This window comes from Scatophagus argus, chromosome 7 (genome assembly GCF_020382885.2).
Source record: "Scatophagus argus isolate fScaArg1 chromosome 7, fScaArg1.pri, whole genome shotgun sequence".
NCBI classification, from domain to species: domain Eukaryota; kingdom Metazoa; phylum Chordata; class Actinopteri; family Scatophagidae; genus Scatophagus; species Scatophagus argus.
The window spans coordinates 8089076-8116849 of NC_058499.1; the positions used below are offsets into that span (position 1 = coordinate 8089076).

Genomic DNA, 27774 nt, shown 5'->3' on the forward strand with positions numbered 1-27774 from the left:
AAACCTGGACAATTTGTATTAATAGGCTGAAGAATATATAAAAATCACATTGTGAGAATATAATGGTGATGCCACAGCAGATAAGACATCATAAACCACGAACAGGTCACTAAACTCCCTATATAAAACCACGTGCCAGCCCCTAAAGGGACATTACAGTCATTTTACATGAGGTTGAAGCGCGGTGAGGCTTGCTGAGCAGGAGCAGGGAGCAGCGTGGTTTCATACTTTTGTTGAGAAGGCCACGCCTCTGGTCTGCTGCTGCAGCTCGGTGTGTAGTGTGACAGCCGCTTGCCTTGAATTTATTTCAGCCGGGGACGAGAGAGAAATTAGGAGGGACGAATAAGGCGGATATCGTTGCCCTCTCTCTCTCTCATGCAGTTTTGAAGAAGACGCCCCCTCCCTGCACCTGTTCTGCTTCGTCTTATCGCCGTCTCGCCGGAGTTGAGCCTCTTGCGAGTGAGCGGACGTCGCTTCTCATTGTTAGATAGACGTTGTTTTTGAGCATGACTTCGACGTACAACCTGGATTTCCACCCTCTGGCCGAAAGTCGGCTAATGACTTCGAGCGACACAATGTAAGTAATCCAACTATCGATGTACGTTGCATTGCCGTCTCTGCAAAATGCAAACATCTGTGACTGTTCGCGGAGAAGGATCAAACAACTCATTTCAGGGCGAGTTGGGAGTTAGCTAACGTTAGCTTAACTGGCAACAGGGATGCTAACGTTGCTAATCATGCCGACACTGACTGTACGCTCACCTGGAGTTGAAACAGTTTGTCTAAGTTACATAATAATGAATATAACCACGGGGGAAGTCAGTTGAGTGAATGTAGCGCCACTTCTAAATACGACTAAGCACATATCATCTGTGCTAACATATATTACTCGAAGTGACTGGAAGAAAACGCAGTTTGCGTTGCTATCGGATACTGTGCGGGGCACAATAGTCAACTGACATGTGTTTCCGGAGCTCACGCGTTTCGGTATCAGTCCAGAAAAACATCGATTAGTTTTTCAAAACCGTCAGAACAGGGTGTCCGTTTGTGTTGCCCAAGTTGAACAAAGACAGCACCACCTTTATTGTTCAGTTAGTTAGCGTAGTTGCAACTGAACAAGTTTAGTAACGTTGACGTGTGCTCAGTCGAAATGGTAGTTAGGGCAGTTATCAGTCAGTTAACTGGCTAATGGGAAGTGAGTTGAATAGTTACTGTGTTAAGTTGGCGTGGGGTTTCCTTGTAAAATACTCACTCACGGATCTGGTATCGGCCTGTTTTTCAGTTTTTATTGATCTCAATATTACAAATGAATCTTGTTTGTAGGCAGCACACGGGCTATGAGCTCGGATTGCGTGGTGCACTCCCAGTCCCTCCCTGCCTCTGTGCTAACAGTCGAGCTAGCTAGCATCGCTAGCTTCAGCTCACAGGCACTGGTCCCTCCGTCCATGTTTGACTGTAAAGTGCTTACGGAACGACAGAAAACACGTGGCTTGCTACATTATTGAGCCGTTAATGGGCGTCTTGTGATAGGGCATGTAAACAAGGAACAAAAGACATTCACCAAGCACAGAGGTCCATAATATAACTCCGTCCTCCTGACATGTCAGCTAATTCCGTTTGACAAAACACATCACCAAAACCAGAATCTGCTTTTACAAGAGTGTTTTAAAAATTTTATATTTGGACTACCAGGAATGTTATTTTTGCAGCAAAGTGGGCCCGGTCGATTGATTTAAATAAAATATCACGTTCATATGTATGTTGCAAGGGTGTTTCTTCAGCCCATTTTCGTTACTTGTGGCATTAAATTATGTTAGTGGTGTTTGTAACGCTGACTTAGAAGTCAGTCTTTTATTCTTCATCGTCTACTGTCGGTCGACTTACAAAAAATAACTTGTTAATCATTTAAATTCAAATTTTCAATCAACATGTCAAACATTAATCAGTTTCAATTTAATCAGTTATGAGGATTTGCCAATTCTTATTTGGCAATCTGTTTATCATTATGAGTGTTAGCTGGATAAAACAGGTAAATTGAAGACTTGGGCTTAGGGAAATTGTGTTGGATGCTTTGCTGTTTAAGATTTTGTAGACCAAACAGTTGATTAAGTGAGAAAATAATGAGCTGATTAGTTGTTCATGAAAAAAAAATGTTGCAGTCTCTCCATTATTTATAATCCCAATTTGAGGAAAACTTGAAATGAATGCTTTTGGCTTTTTTTTTTTAATTTCATGTGGGACTTTGGTACAGTGAGTTGGAGATTAGATCTTGCCTCAGCTGTATTTGATTGATTTATCCCTCTGATTGTTGACAGTGAGAGTGACTATCAGGGCTTAAGTGTGATCCTTTGGCAGCCGACACAGCCGTAGTGCTATGTCAGTAAGCTAAGCGTCACAGTGATCCCTTTTGTTGTGGCAGGGGAGTTGTTGATCTGTGCAAAGTGTCTGATCTTGGCACAGGGTCCAGGGGTTGCTCGGGCCAGCTGTTCTGCTTTCTCCCTTCACAGTGAGGGTGGCACCGGTGGTGGGAGTGTGCCATGCAGCCAGATGTTGTAGACCAAGACTAGGAAGGCTCTGGTCTTGCCTGTCACCTGTTTCTCTTCTCCTGGCGCTAGCTTGGAACAGCAGTAATTACAGGACTGACTGTCAGGAAGCTGCATGCTCAGGCTCGGAAGGTTCATAATAATGTCCCCTATGTGGGGTGGTGTGATCGAAGGTTGAGCACATTCCACTGCAAGCTTTGCAAAAGATATTGTAGGACAGGGTTATGTAAGACCAGATTCACCCACTATGTCCATGAAATTGCTACTTGTGTGTGGTTGGTTGTTAAAAGTCTAAACTAGAGGTATTTTATTGGAGCAGAATAAGTTATGGCATGTTTAAACTTATGATTCTAAAGCTGGATATCTATTAACATGAAATTTTAAGATTATACACTGTTCTGGTTGGCATGCTTGTGACCTAGAAGTCAGTGTCCGCAGTCCACATGAAGTGGAATCATCTGTTTGGTTGAGGAAGTGCAGCTTGAGTGGACAAGTCAAGTATGGCAGTAATGGATTGGATTGAGGGGATGTGACAACAAGAGATCCTCTCTTTTAGATTGATTAATGCCTTTGTTGAGCAGAAAGCTTCTGGGTGCAGTTGAAGGCTGTTTCAGAAATTACTATTACTATACATTGCACTGTGTAAATGTCCACCATTTCATTAGTGTGCAAAATTACTCTTCTTCTCTCTATAGTATTCTCTGTATTATATACAAATTGGTATATAATATATAGGATGTAGTGAGTGAGGGAGTGATTTCTGACGCAACCATAGAAAATGTGCATTTGTTGAACTGAAAGCAAAAAATTGCATGTTTAGTAAGGAGGTTTGTGTTAAAGATGTTCTGTTGCTTATCACAGGTTAGGATAATGGATGATTTGAGTAAGTCAGGGCAGCAAGCGCCACCTGTCAAAGTAATCAAGTGTAATTTCTGCTTTTAGCGGGCTGTTTATCTCTTCGTTTGAGATGCGTTGGTAAGGCTGCTGCCTGTTCCGGTGAGCTGCACCTGATGATTTAAATTTATGCTCCATATGACCCTGATAGAGGTGTGAGCATAGTTTATTTGGTTGGGTTTTTGGTTGTTCGTTCACATGAGCTTTGCCTTAGTAGTGTCATCCATTACCGCTGGGGACACTTGCTGTGATTATGGAGCTAATGGGGCGGGCCTTGTCATCAGATGCTGACCGTCTGTTAACATGCAGCCCATTCAGAGGCTGATTGAACATGTCTGTCTTCATCAGGGGAAATGAAACAATGAAATCAAGCCATATTGAGCTGAATTGGAGTTAATGCCAGGAGGACAATATTTTAATAACTTCTCATCAGAACCACAGTGTGCTGATTAGGATCGACCACTTGGTAGGGAAATCAACTAACGCACAGTCCTCCTGTTTCTGCTTTCTGGCCTCAAGCGCTGTCTCTCTCTCCCTCTCTTGATTGTCATTTATTTATTTATTTTTCCTACCTGAGTTTGAATGATCCTGGCGCAGTAGTCTTACAGCAGCCAGCCCTTCTGTAAATCCTCTTGTTGTCTGTGACTAGTTCTTTAAGTTGCAACTTCAAGCCCGTCGGTTCGATATTTTTGCACCACTTTAGTGAAACATTATTCATCCTCTCAAAGAATATTCTGTCTTTTTGTAGTAGTGGAGAAAATAGATTGCGCTAGAGGAGAGAGCCTTATGTTCTACTTGACAGCTGTCAAAGATATTACCAAGGCATTAGGGGCATTCTGTGTCTCGTTGAATCAGCTTATAAGTCCACTGGTTTCCTGAAAGAAAAAGCAACTCAATTTTTTGAGAGTATTACTTTCAAACAGCTGTTTCAATGAACCAGTTCTTTTCTCAGAAGTGTTATGAGAGTCCATGTCATGTGAACTTTGACTTGTTTTTTTCATCCCCAATAAAGCACAACAGCAGTGTTCTGCTGGTTTCCAAAATAGCCTAAGGCAAATGAGTTTTGGTCTATTACACTAAACAGGATGAAATCACCATGTCACATTTTCATAACAAAACATGTTTGACCAGTATTGTAATTAAAGCAACATTGTGATGGTTTAATTGATATAGAAAGTCCCAAATCCATTTATAGCAGTGGTTTTTATTAATGCATTTAAGGGACCACAAGTAGTGGGAAACAGCAAGGTTGTTTTCCATCTGTGACAAAACAAAATCACATGACAGTGTTGCTGCTGTGACTCCTGATGGTTTAGGGATGAGCAATGTCCAAACACACAACGCTGAGCTTTCAAAATCATGTGCATTACTAGGCAAATTGGCTGGCTTTCTATTATGGGCACAGCGAAAGTGTTGCTGGCATACTTGTGCGGTCAGAGCTCCCCAACCGGACAGACACATGGTCCAGATAAATCACCAGTTTTTTATGGGTGGTGCAGCAGTAAGCATGCAACTGTCATGGCTGTGGCTCCGAACGACTCGTCAGCTGCTGCAGGGCGTCTCGGTGCACGATGAGCTGCCATGTCGCAGGGCTGTTTGTGGAAGCTCTGCAAAAAACATCATCACTACTACCTAGGAGCTCTCTGCTGGGTGGTGAAGGGAGCAGAGCTGGGCAGTATTGACGGAATCAGTTATGGTACTTTTGAGTCAGTAGCCTAATCAATAATGTGCCAATAATGTGAATGTGATTGGAAAAATTCTTACATGGATACAATGATTTAACAGATGGCGGCCTCTGCTGTTGATATAACTGGGCTGGAAAAGTCAGTAATCCAGGCTTTATGTTAAAAATATTTCCTCACGTAGGCCAGTGTTATCAAGCCACATAGATATTATTTGCTCTGACTTTGAGAGATGGTGTCTTGAGGATTTTTGGTGTCCTCAATACAAGAGGTGAATGAAATTTAAATTGTTTTTTTTTTTTTTTTACTGAAGCAATGTCCCGGTTGCTCTGGCTTTCTGAACCTACTGTGAGAAGTTTGTTGACAGTATTGGCAAAAAGCCACTGCTCTATTGACAAAACATTATGCTGCTTAAACGGCTTGACACTCTAGTTCCAGCGATGAATACTACTTTAGATCAGCAGGTGCCAGTTCAAACTGACAAGCTGGCAGCTACTTATCCCTGTAGGCAGCTGTGAGCTTTGTGCTACCTAAACTAGCAGGGCTAGCTTTAGTTAATGACTTTAAAGGAATGGTTCGACATTTTAGTAAATGCACTAATAAGAGTTAGATAAGAATCCAGACCACTACTTGGCCACGTGCAGTAACATCTTGTGCTTTAGAAGTGCTCATGGATGGATTTTCTAACCTTCAAATCAAGCCAGTTTATCCCCAGTTCTAGTTTGAGCTACTATGAGCAACTATGAGAGTGTTATCTTGTCATCCATGTTTTGGTAAGAAAGATGGGCCTACTCTCCAAAATGTTGACCTATTTCTTTAAGACACATTTGAGCTGAATCAGTCATGAATGTACAATGTTAACCTTCAAAATGTAGTGGAGTGGAGGTGTAAAGTAGCAGCAAAATTGACATAAGTAAATTGTACATTGTTAACTGTTAATTCTGTTGTCTGCCTTTTCTTCTTGATCACTAGTCATTGTTATTGGACCTCAAAAAAATCTATCGATCCCTGGTTAAAAAACAAAAAGAGTAGACAGTTTGAATCAATGATTTCTATTACTTGAATTACTTGAGTAATACTTATATTACTTGAATTACTACTTGATTGTAAGTAATATTCATGTATGACTTTTAGGTATTTTTTGCAGTAATTGAATCATTTTTGTGTGGGTGGGCCAAATGATGTATTACTACAATTACATTTCCCTGCAGCAGTCTCAGTCTTAGAAAAGATGATGCACGACTTCAACTGTTTTTAAGAATTTAATGATAGTTAAAGAGACTGTGTTCAAAGGAATTGATCCTGAGCCTTCATGTTTTTGAATGCTGTGACACAAATCCATTTTTTTTTCCAAGTTAGGTTTGCTGTTTGTCCAGTGATGTATCCATCAAAGGGCCCTCAGCAAAATGGCGTCGGAGTGCCACTGACAAAACTGGACAAATGGTGTCACCCACCAGTGCTGTGGCCTTAGCAGGCGTAGCCTTCAGTGTGTTCCAAGGCATCTCTCTGACTTGGCCCATTGTGCTGCAGAGGAACGGCGAATAGTGTTCTCCAGCATGGGGGAACAATATGTGATTGTTTCCCTGCTGTGGTGAAGAAGCTGTAGGTTACTCTCTGTACCATCGCCAAAGCGCCTGAGGAGGAGATGTACTGCAAAATCTTTATCTGCTAACCAGCGATTCTTGGAGGTTTAGAGCTCTGCAGTGCTGTTTTCGTTTAGCTATTGGAGCTGGTGGGAGGGGGGTGCACTCAACCATTTTTTTTTTGGGTGGAGAGAGGCTTTTGTTTCACTGGAGTTGTTTTTTTGTTTGTTTATTATCATTTGAATGTACTGACAGCTTCCAAGGGGGAAAAAAACAACATCCATACTGAGGTGTGGAGTTGGATTTCAGAAGAAAACGAACAGAAGTGTGATTTGTTAGTATGTCATTTAAGTCCCTCAAGGAGTTTGGTGTTTCTGCAGAACGGCTGGGCTCAATTTGTAAAAGATGGATGGCTCGCGTCCAAAGGTCTGTGTGCAAAATTGTTTTTACATTAGTGTATCTTTTTGTCATTCTTGCTTTGACGATTTTGTTGTAAGAATTTTTCTTAACATCTTCAGTACCACGATCTACACCTTTTGTGTTGCAGTTGTGGCCCATCTTGATCCTCTGTGGTACCACATCGTGTGTTTGGGTGATGCTTTATCCATAATATGATTTCTCAGCAACAGCATGCATCGTTAACGGCTGTAGCTTTGGCCTCATTCTTGTTTTCCAGCGCCTCTACCCCTGTCAGGAAATGTTTGTGTGCTTGATTTTGTGTGTGAGTGAGACAAAGGTGCTGTAGTTGTAGGTACACTGGTGGGTATTGATTCTCTGTCCCTGAGGCTCGCCTGAAAGGAAAATGGCACGATTTGGTATTTCACTCATCTCCATTATTGTACTACTTCCCCAGCCACCTACATTGTTGGTCGGCATGTTGTTAGCTATGCAGGTTAGAGTCCATTATTGTTTACAATGTATTGTTTCAGCATCTACTTCAGTGTACACATGTTTAAATTGTCACACTACAAAGGATTTCATGCTCTAAAAACCCTTTGGTTCTTTGTCAGAAATTTGTCAGTCAGTCAGTCAGTTCACTGAGAGAGCAAGTCTAACAAGGTAGGTAGTGTTTGGGGTTTTTAAAAGGAGATTCTGATCATCTGTCTTTTTGCGGTTGTTAAAAAAAATCTTTGTAACTGTTTTGTAGTGTAAAAGTCCAAAATATTGTTGTTTGTTCACTCACCGTCAGGGTTGGGCGATATGGCCTTTATATCGCAATGTACTGTATATGTCACTGTTTTAAAATTTCAATGTAAGTGCTCCTCAGGTTAATTCACTGGTATGACAAATGCGTGGCAGCTATTGCTGTACTCTTAATTGTATTACTGTATTATTGTTAACTGTATTTCGCTAATTTTATTTTTTTATACAAGTTGTTAGAATTAAAGTATGAAAGCAAACCATGCATTTCAAAAAGTAATTGGTAAACTAAAATTAAAATACTGAGACCAAACTCAACAATATTTGTGTATTTCCCTTGATAAAATGGTGATGTTTTTACTGCCTGGTGTTTATTCTTTGACAGATAATTAGTCCTAACCCTCTCTCTGAACTTGTTTCGCGTGTTTTTCTGACATCTTAATTTACATGAAAGTGTAACACGCTGGTGTGTTAACTTTCTGACAGACTTGACTTCTCACTCAGTATTACATTTTTCAGGTCCGCTGGAACTTCTTGTTGCAGCATTATTGTGACATTATCATCTACAGTTAATGAAATGAAGAAATATCTTGGTGAAACAGACCATTTTCCCCTGAAGTTAAAAAGTGTCCTTTTCTAGTTTTAAGACTTTTAATTACATCCTAGATATTTTAAAAACCCAAAGTGAACTAATCTCATTTACATCAATAAAGTTCCATCTTTCAAATGCCATCTTCCTGACCACAGGTTAGATTAGAGATTGTGTAAATGTGTCACATTGTTTTTGAAATCAAGGTGTTGAGTAATCCTGTAGTCCTTGTTGCCTAATTGATGCATTTTGGTCAATCCAACTAAACTTAAAAAAGGAGTTTTGTTTAGGCCGCAGGATGCGAGTAACAGATTTTTTTTGCTGTTGTTGTTGTTTCTTTTAGCAACGGCAACGGCAGCAAGATGAACGGGTCGCTGGAGCACTTGGACCAGCCAGACCCAGACTCCATCAAGATGTTTGTGGGACAGATCCCACGCTCCTGGTCAGAAACCGAACTAAAAGAGCTGTTTGAGCCATTTGGAGCTGTGCATCAGATCAACATCCTCCGTGATCGCACCCAGAATCCTCCCCAGAGCAAAGGTAAAGTCAGAAATTATTTTCGTGATTGTTTGGTCTGTTTTGCTACAGAGGTTGGTGAATGCCAGATTTAAGATAATAAGGTAATTTGCTTAATCTGCTGCTTTAACTGATAATCAAGAAATACAGCGTTTAAAGTTGATAATCTGTGCAGTTGCTTGCCTTCAACAGTTTTGTATTATGGGGACACGTGTGTGTGTCCATGGGGGGGGTGTCTCGGTATGTACATGTTTTTAACACCTTTTTACAATTTACATACAGTAAATTATTTTCTGTTTCAGTTAAAATGTTTGTTACAGCTAAAGTGAATTGGCCTCTCTAAATATTGGTTGGATACCTCCCAGTAGTTAGAAGGACAGAGAAACTTGGACCCTTATATGGCCACCATTGTCCTATTTACCTGGGTTTTAGTGGTCAGCCACAATAGACGGATTCTGTTATTGCCACATCATCTGCCATCATGTTTCAGCGTATTCCCCTTAGGCAATGCACAGCATTGCTTGTCTGCACATGCAGTGCAGCCGTGTTTGCTCTTACAGATGAAATGTTTCAATAGTTTTTTGTTTCAGGGTTAAAACATGACACCTTTTCTCCATAGCCCTGCTTTATAGAATTTATTTTTATTTTGTCATTTCAAAATGGTATTGCATGAAGAAAGTGTTACCTCAGCTGCAATTTTCGATTAAGACATCTATCGATGCGCTCACCTTAGAAATGATGCTTGAGCTGAGCAATTCAGTTTAGGCTGCAATTAGAGAAGACAGTGAAGTGGAAGCCCGCTGTTTGCAGAGAGCTGCAAAGTGCCACTGGAAGTGCTCAGTCTCCTGTAACTAACTGCAGGTGAATAAAATAAACGGCTGTTTCCCTGATGTAACTGTCCTGGCTTTACAACACCACCCAAATTTCAATTCCCTTGATGGTTTGATGACTCACGATAGTTAAAGGCACTAATCCACTCCGAGGTTTTAATGTGGTGGGACTGTTTGATGCTGGACTCTACGTCTAAATGGAGCCTGTTTTGTTCTACTGGTGGTTTCACAGCCACGCTAAGCCAGACCGAGCTGTCCGGGGCCATTCGGGCCTTTGTTAAAGGTCTCAAGCCAACCATCACCTGTAGTTCTTGAGGTGTGTCCAGAACCACTTACATTATTCATTCCTTGCTGTTATGCTGATTGAGTCTGAAAAAAATTGTTGGTGGAGGCAGGCTAAGAGTGTTACCTGACAAGCTGTGCGGTCTGGTGAATCTGTTATTTTTACCAATTTTAGTGCAGGCTGGCCTTTTTGTCTTTTTGACTTCTTGTGTCTGCCCTTTCTTATTATACAAATAAGATATACTGACAGCAACCCTGCTAATGGGAGACAGCCATGTCCAAGTGGACTGCGGTGACGTCTAGTCAACTGCGGCCAAGCCGTGACACCCCTCCTCTTCTCCCCCTCTAATAATCGTGTGTGTTGTGACTTATTCACAGGAAACCAGAGAGAAAGACGTATTTAAAAGCCTGTGTGTGTTCAGCTCTCAGTACTTCTAGCTGAATCTTTGTTGTCTATACTTAAGCTTCGCCTCCCTGTTTGCACTTAAAGATATTTGCCATATTTTACAATTTCATCATTGTTTGCTTTCAGCAGTAGGGGATTTTCACTTAATGCTGGTGAAAACTAAACACTCACTATTTTTGCTGCTTCATAGGAAATTAAATGCCTTTGATGCTGAGTTAGTTGGGTTTTGTTAGTGGTTGTTACACTAATACTGCAGGGAATGCACTAGGAAAAGGATACAATGAGATTTTAGATGAGGAGCTGCAGTGTGTCGTCAGTTAAAGACACACCTTCAATTGTGTAGCTCAGTTGTGATGGAGATGGAAATGCAAATCCCTGCCGTGTTGGGTTGATGAACAGAGTCAAACCAAGCATGCACATGTGGAAAAGCCCCAGTCCTGTCAACAGGACAGCTCATGATTGACATGAGCCTTTTTACAAATATGTACACAACATCTAGTTGTCACAAAATAACCCTGAGTCTGTTTAAAGATGTACCAGAAAATCTTCAGGGTCCTTACTATGCTGTGCACATATAAATATACAGCCAGCACTGTGCAGTTCATTGGGAGGCTGTAGAGTTCAAAGTCCCCCCCTCCCTCTTTTTTTGCTAGCAGAACCCATCCCTGTTCTGTGTGGAGTGTCAGCTGTGATGGCCTATTGACATGTTAATGCTATGTTAATGTATTCTAATAGATAATCTGGCCTGATCACAGTGGTCTCTGAATCACACAGCCCGTGTGAGGTGAATATGCTGCCGCAACAGCCCCACACCCATAAATTTCGCTGCTGTTCTTTCCCAGTAGTCCCACTCATAAAGGGAGAAATGGGGGCAGTTTTATCAAACCATGACGGCTTGATGCTCTCTGGCTTATATTTATTTGCATGGCAGACAACACACCCTTCATCTTCTTCATATGCCATCAATCTTGCTTTTGTCTGATCTGTTCGTCAAAATTGTTGTAATCCCACTTCCATTTTGGTTGTTTACTTTGCCACGGATCTATTGAGGAGTCATCAGTTTTGTGATGTTTTTTTAGGTCACGTCTACTGCAGGTCATGAAAAAATCATCTGATAACTATCACGTCTCTCTGGATGGTTTATTTAGCTCCAGTAAATTGGAGGCAGGGCTAAGCAGCAGAGAAAGAGAGAGCTCAGCTGGTTGTGAGAGAGAAGAGAGAAGCTCGATGCATATTAGAGTTCAACAGCCCTCCCCGCGGCCTGGGAGCTCCAGTAACAGCATAATACACACTATGTAGGTCAGAGACGCTGCAGTGCTCCACTTCCCCAGCCCAGTGAAACTGACAGGCTGGAACGCCACTGGCGGTCTGCTGGGACGGAAGGATGAGAGGCTTTTTTTTTTTTTTCCTCCCCCGCTCTTCTTTTCTTCACCCCCCTCCCCCACCACTCCTATCCCCTCCCATGATTCCTCTTCCTCACTCTCACTCCTGTTCTCTTTTGTCTCTTTGTGCTGTTTTCATGCCTCCTGTATATATATGTGATTGGATTCTTATGTAATGCGGCACCACTCTCTCTGATGTGTTACTACTGTGCCCTGGCTTGCCCGGGCTGTGTTTACCCATGGACAGTACATCAGTTATTCCTGACAGCTTTGTAGCCCTGTGGTCATCTCTACGGCCATGTCACACAGCAGCCTTCAACTATCTCATTACATACCAGTGTCCTTTCTGCAAGCTCCTACAAGAGCTGTGTGCACCATCTAACTGATGACACTGAGAATATCCTGTCACATGTTTCTAACATGTGTAACATGTGATATGTAGAGAACATACCTTATGTGTTTAGTATTTTTCCTGCTCTGCAGCAGTCGTAGAATTACATTTACTGTCTGTACGTGCTGCGTTTTAATGTTGTTTTTGTCACCTTCCCTCCCCACCCATTGTTTGTCCCTGTTTTTCTCTCTCTGCAGGATGCTGTTTTGTAACTTTTTATACAAGAAAAGCTGCACTGGAGGCCCAGAATGCACTGCACAACATAAAGACCTTAAGTGGGGTGAGTAAGCACAGTATGGGCTGCTTTTAGCTGCTTGAGCCCCTCTACATCCCTGGTGCAGGCTGTGAGCTGTGTGCTGGCCGATAATGAGCTCTCGGCTCACTGGACGCTTGTCTGGCCTGAGAAATATCAGCGACCTCTATGCATTAACAGCATGCCGAGGACTGCCCTGAACCTCAACTCAGTGAATTGATAACCCAGCTGACCCCCTCAACTCCCACTCTCTCTCTCTCTCTCTCTCTCTCTCTCTCTCTCTCTCTCTCTCTCTCTCTCTCTCTCTTTCCTCTCTCTCTTTCTCTCTCTCTCCCGCCCTCCCTCCCCTCTCCCTCTCTCTCTCTTTCTCTTTCTTTCTCACATGCGCACACACACACAAACACATAAGTAAAGCATGCTTGACCAGGCAGCAGGTTACTCACTGAGGCACAGGACCCGAATGCCACAAAGTGGAACAAATTATTAATGCTTGTCTTCATGAATCTTTGATACACATCTTCATTTTTATTTCCAGAAAGTTTGTGGTATAAAGGGAGGCAGGTTGAAGTCTCTCTTTTTTTTTTTTTTTTTTTTGTTTTTGTTTAGGCAGTGCATGCAGCCTGGTTAGAGTGAGTGTGGTCTCTTAATTCCTTACCTGATTTATCCAGAGAGATTAAAGCCCAGTCAACTGGAATAAGTGCAATTGCTTTTTAAACCTTTACAAATCTGCCCTGCCTATAGACCACTGTAAATTACTCTCATTCCAATCAATTAAATCTATACCAAACAACTCCGGCCGTCGATTAAGTCAATATCCCAGTCTATTGGAAAAGGAGCCTCCATCAGTCAGGTTACAGGTAAATATTGAACGAGGTTGATAAATGAGTAGGCTGAGTTTACAGGCCTAGCTCTTCACTGGAGGGCTATCAATCAGCCAGACATTTCAAATAAAGTGTGGTCTAACAGCTCAGCTCTCGAATCCCAATCCCCAGTCATACTGTTACTGGCATTGACTTCAAGTGACTGAGTTTGGTTTGCGTGTCAGTGGAAAAAACTTGTTCCCCTGTTCCTGATTTCTCTCCCTTCTGTGCCTTGCTCTCCTCGGTCAGTGACGCTAGCCAGTACCCATACTGAGCAGACCATCTGTCTGCTTCTCTTTAGTGCTTGTCAAAAACAAACCCACCACTTTTCATAAGTACAACCTGCTCAGGCATCTCACGACTAGAATTATTGCCTCTCTATCACTTCACATTGCAGGTAAATATGCTAAAAATATATTCACTTGGAGCTCTATGAGTTGCTTTGGACAAAAGTGTTCATAAAATGATATGAAATGACAGATCCTTGACAGCAGTTGTTCTGCATCCACTTTCTCACATACACAGCTTGAGAAAGAGCACCATGTTCAGAGATGTTAGGCTGACTGAAATGAGATTTTTCAGAGCATAGATTTGCCACACCTAAATCTGTTTGTATGTGATATAATTCTCTGTAAGGGGGTAAAGAAATGTATTATCCCAAAAACTAAAACTCAGTGTACATTTGAAAGCAATACAGAACTGGCTTGCTTGTTAGCCATCACTGTAGAATTGATCTAAGGAGGAGAAGGGATGTCGGTGGGAAGAATCAATCACAGGTCTACTGTACAGCTAGAAGTGAAATTGGATACTAGAAAATTTGATGCCTGCCATCAACTCATAGACACTTCCTCCTGAATCTAGCAGTGGTGAGTGATGACGGTTTCAGAATGAGGGAAGAAAACAAGAAGCAGGGAGAAATGCTTCAAAATGGGGGTGTGAAGTGAAGATATGAGACCCTTGTGTTGAGAGATTGCGAGGCCAAGCATCTGCATACTTTATAATGGTTATGAATGCGCTATTAACCCTTTCTCTACCCTTTGTTTCAGATGCATCATCCTATTCAGATGAAACCCGCTGACAGTGAGAAAACAAGTGGTAAGTGAATTCATGTGAAATGCAGGATGACACCAGCCAAATGATGAGCGCGTACACAGATGATGTTTGAGGAAAAAGTCTTGGAGAGCAAGATTTAACCAAGACAAATGGGGTGTGAGATTTTAAAAGAAAGGAGGGCCAGATTGCGTCTCTATTTAATGCCATAATATGAAGGGCTGAGAAAGATTTCGCTCGGTGAATGTGCAGCAATACACAATTTCCATATAGTGTCAGGGGTTAGGAGGATTAAAGGCTTTAAAAGGCACCAAGGGGAGAAGAGTAGAGCAGGTACAGTGGATCCAGAGGAGACCACAAATGGATGATACAGTCATCCTTCTAAAGAAGTAGACACTGAGGAAAACAAAGCTGTAAGTTGCAGAGATCTGTACCAAGAGGCTGGCACCTTGAGTGAGAGGCAGAAAATGTGGCAGCATGACAAAGGGGGAGCTTGAACAAGAGCCGCATGATTTAACGCCTGATGAAACTGCCACTTTCATAGTTCCATAATTGTTTGGGTTTAACTGAATAGCTGTTCTCTTTTTATCCCTCTGCAGCGGTAGAAGACCGAAAACTCTTCATCGGAATGGTTTCAAAGAAATATGGCGAGAACGAGATCAGGATGATGTTCTCATCTTTTGGACAGATCGAAGAGTGCCGAATTCTCAGAGGGCCAGATGGTCAGAGCCGAGGTAGGTGTGCTTTCAGCATAGGCACAGTGTTCTTGGACTCACAGCCGGCACCTTTAGCATAGCCGAGTAAATACTCTCATCAAGTATTTATACTGGCCCCTTCCTGCAAAACCCCCTCCACCCACAAATGAAGTGCTATTCACCTCCAGTGGCACCCATTCCATCCCCATAGTCTTATCCTGCCGTCACTGTTCCACTCAGCCTCCACATCTCACAGTGAAGGGCCACCGCACTCGCTGCCCGGCACAATGGCCCGTCGCCTTGGCAACCGCTGGCTGCTGGTGTTCGTGGGCTCAGCTGGCAGGCGGCTCGGCTCGGCTCAGCTCCTCCTTTACCGCCTCCTTCATCACACTCTACAAAGGCTGGAATTAGTCTGTCGTTGCATCTCCTACATAGCTTTCTACAGCATAAAGCCTCATATAGCAGTCAGCACGAGTCTCTTGTGTTGATGTATACCATTAAACCTTAGATAGACAGTTGGCCATGAATTTCTGCCTTTTTTTTTTTTTTCAAATTTGCACAATGTAACGGCAATTTGAAATAGACCATAATACCCTTTGATGTTTACAGATCTTACATACTTTACCAAATCAAAGCCTTCCAGTGTCTATTTGTGTGCATTTTATGTGTATATAATCATGTTCACTGTTTCACCGTGACACCACATAGTCGAACCTTGTGGGTGGCAATTTAATCCGTCGATCACTGTGCTCATGTGACACGTGTTACTGTTCTCCTTGTTGTGTTCTTTCTCCATGTGCTAACCAGTGAGGGTGGTTCTGTGTGCTTGGGAGTTGCCATTCTCTGTACTGTAATGTGTTTTTTTGGGGTTCATAACGAGTTGTCCAAACCTTTTGTCTTGTTTTGTTTCTTCTTGTCCCTCCCTCCCCTCCTCCCTCCCTCCCTTTTCCTATTGTTCCCCCCCTACAGGCTGTGCGTTTGTCACATTTGCTACCAGGGCAATGGCACAGAATGCAATCAAAACCATGCATCACTCTCAGACTATGGAGGTACTGTACCCCTTAGCACCTATTTCTCATTTTCCCCCTCTTCCCCCTCATACATTCTGCTGCCCCCTTGTGTTGGAAAGATGAAGAACCTGTCCAAGCGGATGGCGTCCATTCATCACAGAGCATGAGTCATTTCCAAAACCACTCTTGCCAATTGCAAAATTATATTGTCTTCTGCAAAATAATTGAACAAAATTTGTAACATCGTTTCTTAGATAGCCGCTGAATCCCGAGCTAACAGGACACGGCGAGAATTACTGCCATCTCTAATTTTTGGCTGAACTAAATGCATCTCATTTTATTGATTCTGATAACATTTTAAGAGCCTGGCCATCACGGTCTGCCATAATCAATCCATATTTTGGACCACAGGGAAATGGGCCCACACCAACAAAAATAGGTTAACAAAGAATTAACCTAGCTTGGAGCATATTAGATTTCTTCAGAAACTGGGTCCATCTCATCATGTAGCCAGTGGTGTCTTAGTGTAAGTGGAGCAGCAGTAATTTGACAGCTAGCAGGTCAAAGGCTCCCCAGTGAAGTATCAGACCAAGTCTAATTAGGAGCCCAACCAAACATAACACTCCTCCTACCAGATTAAACACAGGCCCCAGTGGGGGGGCCCACCTATAACCTTACAACCTCCCCAATGCTCAGCTGCCATGGGAGGTGCTGCTGGTTCAGAAGCCATTTTCCCTGTCCAGTCTGGTCCCTGTCTGGCTCTCAATTCTCAAAATACTTTTGCTCCGCATGCCCCGTGTCCATGTGACTGTCTGTCTGTAAGATTGTGTGTACTGCAATACATTTTTCTTGTTAATGTCTGATGACACATCTTCACTTAAATTCATGTTATAAGTGTTGTCTCCATCTGTTGTCTGCTTGTCTGTGGACTCAGTTCAGCTCCTCAGAGCGCTAATAAGACTCACTGTCTGCAGCATTATCCTGTGCCCCTTTTTTGGAATGTGGCATGGCCCAGCAGTGCATGGCAGATGTCCTCTGTGTGTTAGATTTGATAAGAATGCAGCAGGCAAAAAAAATGTTTTGAGGCATAGATGACCCCCCCCCCTTTTGAAAAACAGTCCTTGCATTACTGTATCCTTGCATCAGTAAATAACCTCTGAATTCTTCTGTGTGCTTCTAAATTGGTCTAATGTCCCTGACTTCTTCACTGCTTCAGGGATGTTCCTCACCTTTGGTGGTGAAGTTTGCAGACACACAGAGAGATAAGGAGCAGCGGCGCCTGCAGCAGCAGCTAGTACAGCAGATCCAGCAGCTCAACAGCGCCTCCACCTGGGGAAACCTGACTGGCCTGGGGACTCTCACACCACAGTACCTGGCTGTAAGTGTTGCTCAAGCATGCAGCCCTGCTGAGCTATGCAATTACATATGTGTAATACATATGTGTTATCATATGGTACAGTTTTAGTCTCTTCATTCGTGGTTGAGCCATATGTTGACAATATGGGCTCCTTGCACGTGTACACGTGTGGTGGAGAGAAAAAGCAGAACTACCTCACAATATAAGGCAATACTTTAGTCATATAATAACTACAGTGTTCGTGAGATTCAGGTATGAGCAGATCACACGTTCTAGACAAATGCTAAAAAAGTTAAAGTCTCACAAAGGTAGGATTTTATCAGCAATATGGACTTATTGAACAGGAACTGTTCTAGGTGGAAATGCAGCAGCCATTTTGTCTACAACACATAAAGCCTCAAAGCTTTGGAAAAAATAAAATGTCAGAAGAGGATTAGCTTATCGTAGGCTTAATACATATAAACAGTATTATGCTGCAAAAGACAAATAAGCAAAAGGTTATGTTATAATAATGACACGGTGCACAATGTTCATACTTGAACTATAAACTCATTCTCTTTGGCTCTGAATAGGAGTATTTTGTCTCACTCAGTTTGTGCTTTTGCTCAAAGACGGTAGCATGTGACTTGCATGTGTCAACTCCATTCAGAGACAACGAGCATGTGACTTAAATATGGTCATTACATGAACGACTCAGGTGTCAGTGTTTCTGGGAGGGAAAATTAGAGGTATTGAAACTATTAAATTCACATTAAGTGGTGACTTAAATGTTTGAGCTGCAATTAAATCAATCCAAATATCACATACAACATGACTAAAGGGAAATGGAGGGATTTCGTAGCAAAAGCAAACCAGACATCAGTTATTTGTTAATATTTTCTTAAAATGAATGGTTTCTGTACACATTGCACGAATCATCCAAAGAACAGGCTGGAGAGGAATTCTAGCCAGAACTTGAAAAAGTGTCAATGCTTGGAATGTGACCAAAAATGCCAGAAGAATAACTTCTGCACTTTAACACTAGCCAGTCATCTTCAGGTGCCTAATCACTTCGTCCTGGAGTGGAGGAGAGCTGACTGTGGTTTTACATTTAATCCCGGAAAACAAAGATGGATTTTAACCTGCCACACATATGCATCTCTTCAGGCTAAATCACAAATCTCAAGTGTAAATGAATGTTTTATCTGGATATGATTCTCCGGAATTGGCCTGTTTGAATGGGGTCCAAATCACTAATGGATTCTGTTTCTTAACAAACAAACAGAACTAAGCATCACATATTAAAAGGTGATTGTGGGGAAAGCAAGATTATAACATCTAATCGTTGTCCTCACATTTCCAGTATAATAGTAGAACTGAATTGAACATTGTTTGCAAATTGAATTAGACAGGAAATGTAATTACACTGTTGAGCAGTTGAGCCCTAACTGTGTGTCCCATGTTTGATTCTTTCTTTTTCTTCAACAGCTGCTCCAACAGGCTACATCTACCAGTAACCAAGGCAGTTTCAATGGTATTCAGAGGCTTGGAGGTGAGTTCATCCTTTGAGATATTGAGGTGTTCTTAAGTAACCCTCTGTCATTGTACAAGCCGACACTTTTCATGTCACCAACCTTGTGACTCAGTGCTCTACACCCACGTGGGTTTAACTGCAGTAAATCACATTACTCTTTCAGATCAGTGGCACATTAATAATCAGTGCTGCTATTCTAGGCCTGTGCAAGCTGCTTAAAGACAAACACACACAGCACATAACCAAGACTTGGTCAAATTAAAAAGCAATAGACCTGCGAGAAAAAACAGTGGTCTGTATGAAGGTGGATGAAATCGGCACGCAAGACAGTTTTTCTACATGCTGCTAAAATGCCATAGCGTAGTGCAGGACTCAAATTTTGTCCTGTCATCCCCCAGCCATCTTACAGCAGGCTAAACACACAGCGGGACTGAGTTACTCTCAGGGAAAACATTAAACAGTGAACTACTGTTCATTGTGACAATGTAACAAGTTTACCCAACTGAAGTACTTCAGTTGGGTATTGTTTGGAGGTAGAAGTAGTTAAAAATGAAACGTTATCTCTGAGTCATCTGTCTTAAAACCTTTTGGAAAGGCCTGTGAGGTGAGGGCTTAAGCATAAATTTTCTAGTCTTTGCTAATCACCTCTTTTTTTCTTTGTTGTCTCAGCGAGTGTGAATCCCCTTCAGCTGCAGAACTTGGCCACGTTAGCTGCTGCTGCAGCTGCAGCCCAGAGTTCTGGCAGCCCAACCTCCACCAGCGCGCTGTCTACAAACAGTGGAGCCCTGGGAGCCCTGGCCAGTCCAGGTAATCAAACTCTCACATGAGCTGAATTTGTACTGCGTTCACGTACTGTACATACAGTATTAGGCAGCCAGTGTGAATCAAACACTGGCAGGGTTCGTGATCCTGGATATTTTAGTTTGGCCTGACTACTTCATTTATAGATGTCTTGCTCACTAAGTTTTTGACTTTGTTTGGGCATGACTCTTCACATACAATTAATTCTATGTAAATATTCGTTCAGATAAATATACATTTTAACATAATCCTCCTGTTGCTGTGGTACTACCTACCAGCTGCTCTCCAAACCTCTCTCTTCTGCTATATGCCTAATGGCACCCAGTGATTCCTCATTTATTTTATGAGGTTAATCACCCATGCATAAAATTTTATGAGGGCTCCCCAATTCCCTTTAATCTGTGTAAATATACATAGGCTCCATCTGTCTGAGTTTAGAATATCCCTGCTGCAGTAATGACCTCTTCTCCTTAAGTGACAGATTTTTAACTGTCCTTCACTGCTGTGTTGTCTTCTCATAGCTAACAGTTTGATGCCAGGATGGTGCATTCCCGATTCCAAAAAGTTTGGGACGTTGTGTATTAAACATAAATAAAAATAGAATGTAACCATTTGCAAACACACTGTGTTTGCTGACATTAGTTTTTAAGTGTCCTCGGGCCCATGTAGTGACATCCTTTAGACAATCACGTGTTTCACAAAGAGACGATCTGCATCCCATCTTTGCTTGTGTATGATTGATCATTTCGAGGACGCCCGTTTCATAGTCAGGATACTATCATGTGTTGCAAGTGAACTTTTTTTTTTACCTGTGAACTGTTTCAAACAGGTGCTTTTTAAACACTTCACAACTTTCCCAGTCTTTCGTTACCCCTCTTCCAACTTGTTGGAAATGTGTCGCTAGCAATAAATTCAGAATGAGTGTACATTTACAAAGCAAAATAAAAAATCTGTGAAGTTGAGATGAAACACGAAATGCATTGTCTTCGTACTGTTATGACATTGTGTTTTACTCATATTTTATACAACGTCCCATCTTCTTTGAAACCTGTTTTAAAATAATGTGCTAATGTTTGTCTTCTTTATTGTCTTTCAGCAGCCGGTACAACAGCGGGGTCCAGCGCGGGTGCTGCCATGAACACCTTGGCATCTCTGGGCACCTTACAGGGTCTCACTGGGACCTCTGTGGGCCTCAACCTCAACGCTCTCACCAACAGCGTCAGTGGTAAGAATGTCCTTTTTAAATAGTCCCCGACAGTTGCACATTATCCTCAGTGTGGCAGAAAGACATAAAAAGCTTCTGTTCTGTTGGCCACTGGCAGATGCTACCTTAAACATTCACTCAGTGCTCATTGTATTAGTTACAGTCATGGATTCCATCTTTTTAAGAACAATAATGATCAGTTTTGATGAGTATTAATTTAATTGTTTATTATTGACGTTGTTGTTTACTAATATGGCGTGGCACAACATCACCACTACCTGCAACCTCAGTAACAACACTTTAACAAAAAACTGTCCATAAGCTTTGTAAAGGTAGGATGTTCGGCATAGCTGTTGTAGATTAGATTGTATGGGTGTATCCATTAACGTGGCCACAACCTGATGAGCTGTTTTGTAAAAGATGTTTCTGCCCCCTGGTGGCCAAAACATTTAGTGCTGCTTTAAGTGCCAACCTCAAAATAATTTTCCACAAGCTGTAAAATGTTTGCGCTCTGAATGTACAGCACACTCACTGGTCCTGTTTTACAGGTATGGGGGCGATGAATGGAGGCCTGGGAGCCTCCATGGCCAACGGGTCAGCAGCCAGCTCCATGGACGCTCTGACCCAAGCCTACTCAGGGATGCAGCAGTACACAGCCTCCGCCCTGCCCTCCCTTTACGGCCAGTCCCTCCTGCAGCAGAGCATTGCAGGCAGCCAGAAGGAAGGTGAGTACCTCTGCAGCTCTCAACAACACACTATGGCATCAGGTCTTCAAAAATTTCTTTGTTTTTTTTTTATCACTTTTTTTTCAGTCTGTTTTGGTAACATCATTTTTCACCTGTTGTCTGAAAAAGATTAGCCTGACAGTGAACTAAATCTACAGATGTTTGCTCTCTAATTTTGAATCTAACTTGAGTTTTTATGATTTTGTTACAAAATGGAGTAGGGCCAGAGGGTGCCAACCTGTTCATCTACCACCTGCCACAGGAGTTTGGGGACCAGGATCTTCTGCAGATGTTTATGCCTTTTGGAAATGTGGTCTCTGCCAAAGTCTTCATTGACAAACAGACCAATTTGAGCAAGTGCTTTGGTAAGGCACTGTAATATTTAATTGATATTCTTTGCCAACTTATGATATTGCGTTGCCACGGTGCCACCATGAATGTCCTCGCGAGACTCTGCCCTCCCACTGAAGTAAAGCTGAACAAATATTGGTCTATAGCAAGCAACAGTCCCTGCACAAATTTATTTTTTTCTGCATTTCTCTCGTTTTCTTTGTTGCAAATGTGTGAGTCTTAGTGTGACAGTGAGTCTTTCAGCACAGTTCAAACCTGTGTGATCACAGGTCCTTTTCCCTCATGATCATACTCATTTTGACACACTGCCCTCCCCAAGTGTTCACAGGAAAATGCACAGTGTTTTTAGGTTTCTGCACAGGCCCCTTATCACTTTAAATTCCCTGTGGCTTTACTTGTAGGAAGAGCTCCATTTTTTTTTCTTTGTGACTGCCACAGATGATCAGTGTTTTCAGTGTTCTACTACATATTGTCTCTCTCTAGTTATAGAACTGTTGTTTGGAGCTGTAACTTGAAAAGCTTGGATGGATTTTGTTGTGATGCGAAGGATTACGATCAAGTTAAAACCGGGTGTTGAGTTGCTCTTTATAAGTTTTTAACATGTGTCCTCCACCTTTTGGTTCTCAGGGTTCGTCAGCTACGACAATCCTGTGTCCGCGCAAGCTGCCATCCAGGCCATGAATGGTTTCCAGATTGGAATGAAGAGGCTGAAGGTTCAGCTGAAGCGCTCCAAGAACGACAGCAAACCCTACTGATCCTAGCCCCGGGGCCTCCCCCCCCCCTTCCCAGCTCTATTGCTAGCACTGCTAGGGTAAGTTCACCCTCCAGCCAAGGTCACCACAGCAGAGACTTGGTGGGGAAGGGGGAAAGGAGCCCACCACAGGAGGGAAACTCAGTCTATTCCTAAAAAAATGATTGCAATGATTTTTCCAGATTTTACTGTATTTCATTCCTGCGGTTTTATCATGTAATTTGCGTCGAATTAAATATTTTAAATTATATGATTATTTATGACTATCACTGGAGTCAGTGTTTGCTGGAGGTATTTTGTGTCACTGTAATTAGTGGAGAGCATCCGGTGTGTTTCCATGCCATTTCATTGCCTTCAGGTCAAGCTAGACAGGTTGACTAAGGATCAGGTTTTGTGTTGAAGGGCTGAAGCCAGGACATGTAGACCCACAGCTTCAACCAGCGTTTGGCTTTTTTTTTCTTTTTTCTTTTTCTTTTTTTTTAACATGTAGTCTGTCTCGCTCATTTGTCTTTTTTTAATGTGAAAATCTTTTGCACTCTAAGTCTTTGCTTCCCCCTCCATCTCGCCCTTTTTTGTCTCCCACCCTTTCTCTCTGTAAGCCATGTTGAGCTAGGCTACCTCTCTCTTTTCTCTATTAACAACCTCTTCCAGTAATTCCATCCATCCTCCAAGTCTCCCACAAGGGACTGGCTCTAGATGGATCCCTTTGGGTGCCAAGTATACAGTTTGTGCATGTTGGAGTCTCTGCCATATGTCCTAGTGGTGTCATTTTCTTAAATCTGTGTATTGTTTTTTGTGTGTTGGGGGTCAGAAGGGGGTTGTTTACCGCACTGTCCTTATTGTATGTGGTGATTGGCATTGTTTTTGTTGGTTTTTGTGCCTCATGGCTAAACAATTCTTGTGCTGTGCCCCTAACTTTCTCTTCTCTCCTCTCTTTGTCCTCTCTCTCTCTTTTTCTCTCTCTTTCTCTCTCCCTGTCTCCCTCTTCCTTTTGTGTTTTTGTTCCTTTTTTAGAACAAATCTCCATGCCTGTTTGCTCATCATTAGCCTAGCATGTCTTCATGATGTTGAAAGCCAAGCCAAACTCCTGGCCTCATCATCCCACCATTGTCTGTGATGTCTCTCTAAGCTCGCCTGACCAATACCTGGCCACCCACTGACCCTTGACCTTAGCTCAACCTGATTTTTCTGCATGTATATTCTTTTTTTGTTGTTGTTGTTGTTCTATATAGAAATGTGACAGGTGGGAGAGAGGTCAAACAAATCAATGTGAAAACATACCTGCGTTGAATTCATTTAAGAGACTTTTTTTTTTTTTTTTTTTTTTTTTTTTTTGCAAATGTTTTAAAACCTGTGGGATTTCTTATTTTTAATTTAGCATTGTTTTTTATGTTGCTTTTCTTTTTACCTCTCTCAGTAAAGTTCACTTGAAAGTTGAATACAGGGATTGGCACACATCTGTGCTATTTGGTGCCATTAGCAATATGTTGGCTTCTTAAAAAAAAAAAAAAAACGAAACAAAACAAAAAAAAACATGCTACAGACCACTTTCCAACACTTTTGAAAGTCTGAATCGTAAAACCCCTCTCAGTGCTCTGTAATGATCTCTACATTTTGCGGGCAGTGTGAAGATTTACACCAAGGCTATTTAACTTCTTTTTTTTTTTTCTTTTTTTTTTTTTCCATTTACAAAAATACCCTGTGTATTTACCTTTTTTTGAACTATTGATGGCACAATAAAAGGTACATTTGCTCTGTTTAGAGAAATGACTACCGACATGAGTCAACTTTTTTAGAACTGATTCACAAATAGACAATCTGTGGTTTAAATGCACACTTAGATTACCTATATTTTATACCATTGAAGCTATAGAAGTTTAACTAACAGAACCCAGGAAAAACTTTGGGTTTTTTGTAGATTATGTTGTTATGTCATCTGTGTCGGGGGGTGGGGGGTGTCTTCAGTGTACATTTTTAAATAAGGCTTAAAAATCAGTTTGATCAGTGTGACCGCTTGAGGGTCACTTCTGGTAAATTTAAAAAACCCACTTTAAGTCAAGAAATTCCTCTGCATTAATTGTAATTTCAATTTCTGAGGAAAAACTACTTTTTTCACAGTATGTAGACTTAATTTTTTTTTTTTTCCTGCGTTCAACTTCCACGGTACGTCTTGTTGAATTTCTGTGAATTTCTCATTAATAATTTAATTAATGGATGTTTCACTTTGGTTTAGTTTGGATGCCTCATGTTGAAAGATGATTTACACTGTCTGTTACTCATACAGATGCCAGACAATGTCTTTTTTTTTTTTTTTCTTAAAGTGCCCATGTGTTAAACTCGGTGTTTTGAATTCATACAGCATACTTTCCTGTAATATTACCATATTTTTTTAAAATTTCTTTGTTACACACACATTTTCAAACAATGCGACACACAAAACTCTTCCTGTAGTTGCAAATGTGGGAGCCCCTGAAGAAGAGATCACTTGGACACAACACACAACCTGTGGGTCTCTGCACATTTTATAAACACACTCACGCTTGCTTTTTTTTTTTTTCTTCCAATTTTAATTTTTTGCTAATTTTTTTTTTTTTTTTTTAAGTGACTTCCAATATCACCTATACACAATGCACAGCACGTTAATCCTGCTAAATCCACCACAGTGTTGGTTTACAAGTACATTCCATTGTTTCAGCACGAAGTTTACACTTTTTTTTACCGGGGTGGTATTTTGTCTGTTGTACCACAAGATAACAACCACTTCACCCCCAAAGAAGAAGGGTTCCCTAAAACTGCTTACCTGATGGCGCTAAAGAGTTGTCAACTCAGGGGCTTTTTTTTTGTGTGTATGTGTGTGTGGGCGTGTGTGAATTTGGACACTGACACAGGATTACGACACAAAATGCACAATTGTCACCATTTGACCTTTTTCAGTTGGATTTTTTTTTTCTCTCAAACCGCATAAATATTCCAAAAAAAGAAAGAAGGAAATTAAAGGGTACCAAATTTGAACCAGTGCTCGAGGAAAGTTGTAGTTTTGTAAGGTAACGTTAAGCACAATAGTGGGAGCTAATCATTTTTGCAGAATGCCGTGTGTGAGAGTGTGTGAGTGAGAGTGACTACAATCCCAACATTTTCAAGGTACCACTGATTTCACTTTTTAATATGGGCATGTGCTTTTTACAGTGTGTTTTTTCTATCCAAATGCAATACAATATTCAAAGTGCCATATATACGTATAGAAACTGCCTACACATCCTTATTAGGCCTTGGTTTAGAGATTGCTGCAGTTAGCCTTTTTTTTGTTGTCTATTAACGCCAGTGTCATGAAGGCTCTTGTCACCTGCTCATGTGCCCCCACTCTGTGTTGAGTTATTGGTAAATGTGTATTGTGATGTGCTCGATTTGAACAGCTGGTTTTAAAAAAAAAAACTGTAGATAAACAATAAACTTCCCTCTACATTTGAAGGTTAAACCTCCTTTCTTAGTGAGTGTGAACACATGTATACTGTAACACTTTACAATCGATCACTCATTGTGTCAAAGACGAGCTGAAACTCAAGAAAAGACGACTTGGGTGCCATATTATTAAGATCTTTTGAATGCTAAAATTGTGTCAAACACTGAAATGATTGCAGATCTATGGAGATAATGCAGTGTGTAGTGAAGTGTTGCTGTGAATGATTTAAAAAAAAAAAAAAAAAAAAATAGAAAAGAAAAAGCACAATGTACAGTCCCAACAGGAACTTGACTCACTTCAGGGGCTTCCATCACAAATCCCATTCAAGCTCTAACAATCACTTTCTTTGTTCTGCGTGTTCATATTCTGAAGTGCTATTTTCTGACAGTGTGGTAGCTTTGCATCTCTATAGATATTGTCTTGATCCAAAAGAAAAGAGAGGAAAAAAAAATAAAAAATCTTGCGTTATTTTCTTGTCTGATAATCGGTAGGACTTTGTTCATGTTCCACCAATAATTTAATAGATGTTTTATCTTGTCTTGATGAAAGCCAAAGTGGGTGCATCTTGATGTGATCTGTATTATACATACAGTAGATTTTTTTTTTTTTCTGTTCAGTCAATATGAATTTTTTGAAACTGGGTGGGATTTGAAAAAGAAGAAAAAGACAAACAGGCTTTCCAATTTCTACAACTGGTTGTTCATATGTATTTTGTACCAGTGAAGCTTTTATATTGGAAATTAAAGAAAAAAAAAATCTATATTGGAAAAAAAAAATTGTCTGGCCTCTCAATGTGGCCTCGCCTTGACCAGGTCTTGAGTTCGGCCTCTTGGTGGTGTCCAGCAATTTTTTTTTCTTTTGTTTTGGTCTCTTTTTTTTGTTTTTTGTTTTATTTTACTTTGATCTCTACATGTCCCTCACTTCGTTAATCAGTTTCCGTTTCGGGGGGGTTGGGATCCTCTAAATCGTGGTAAGTTTCATGTTAGTATTTGTGCTGTCCACATAGTTTAATGGTCATCAGGATTTTGACAACTTGTGTGAATAATTGTCTTAGTTGAACAGTTAACTACAGTATCTGTTTAGTTTGAGCCTTGCTTTTTTCCTTTTCTTTTTTACCTGTGTAGAGTTTTCCGTTTTTTCCCATAGCGGAGTGTGTAGCCGAAAGACTCTGTGTTCTTTTTTGGTCAGTGTTTGTTCATGTGTGGTGTGTTTCTTTGCCTCTGTCTCCAAATTAAACCATATCCCCTAATATGGACTGTGTGTCTTGTTGTGTTGTGCTTGTCCAGTGTTGTAAAGACATTTTACAAATCACCCCTCCCTACCCCAGTGTGTCATGTCTCGCTAACTTGTTACTCTTCGTTGTGCTTCTCTTTGCTAATTTTTGAGCAGAAAGCAGTTTATCTAACTCGCGGTGTAAACTGCCAGGTGTCTGACGGGCTGGTTGCGATGTTAAAGGTCATTATTTTGGGTATCAATCATAAAGCACTATTCCACAGATAAATTGGG

At 41.3% G+C, this 27774-nt stretch overlaps 1 protein-coding gene across 5 annotated transcripts; it reads left to right on the forward strand.

The window, feature by feature from the left end:
- The first annotated feature begins 190 nt into the window (after positions 1-190).
- LOC124061532 (CUGBP Elav-like family member 2) lies at positions 191-27517 on the forward strand. Of its 5 annotated transcripts, none has more exons than XM_046393425.1 (14): positions 191-577; positions 8775-8971; positions 12436-12518; positions 14398-14446; positions 15001-15135; positions 16066-16145; positions 17323-17484; positions 18931-18994; positions 19646-19783; positions 20877-21002; positions 21530-21706; positions 21925-22071; positions 22685-22868; positions 23823-27517. In XM_046393425.1, exons 1-13 carry the CDS (start codon positions 507-509, stop codon positions 22810-22812), a joined length of 1557 nt encoding a protein of 518 aa, XP_046249381.1. In that variant the 5' UTR covers positions 191-506; the 3' UTR covers positions 22813-22868; positions 23823-27517. The 5 variants fall into 5 exon arrangements, with proteins under 5 accessions (XP_046249381.1, XP_046249383.1, XP_046249380.1 ...); XM_046393427.1 differs by having other exon boundaries at positions 21928-22071; XM_046393423.1 differs by having other exon boundaries at positions 192-577; positions 20874-21002.
- Positions 27518-27774: the final 257 nt, after the last annotated feature.

Excerpts from the sequence above, each read along its gene's own strand:
- LOC124061532 (XM_046393424.1), top strand. The coding sequence starts at position 507 with ATGACTTCGACGTACAACCTGGATTTCCACCCTCTGGCCGAAAGTCGG. Across the intron at positions 21,003-21,529 it reads TCTCACCAACAGCGTCAGTG|GTATGGGGGCGATGAATGGA; the intron begins GTAAGAATGTCC and ends CCTGTTTTACAG. Across the intron at positions 22,072-22,684 it reads CAATTTGAGCAAGTGCTTTG|GGTTCGTCAGCTACGACAAT; the intron begins GTAAGGCACTGT and ends TTTGGTTCTCAG.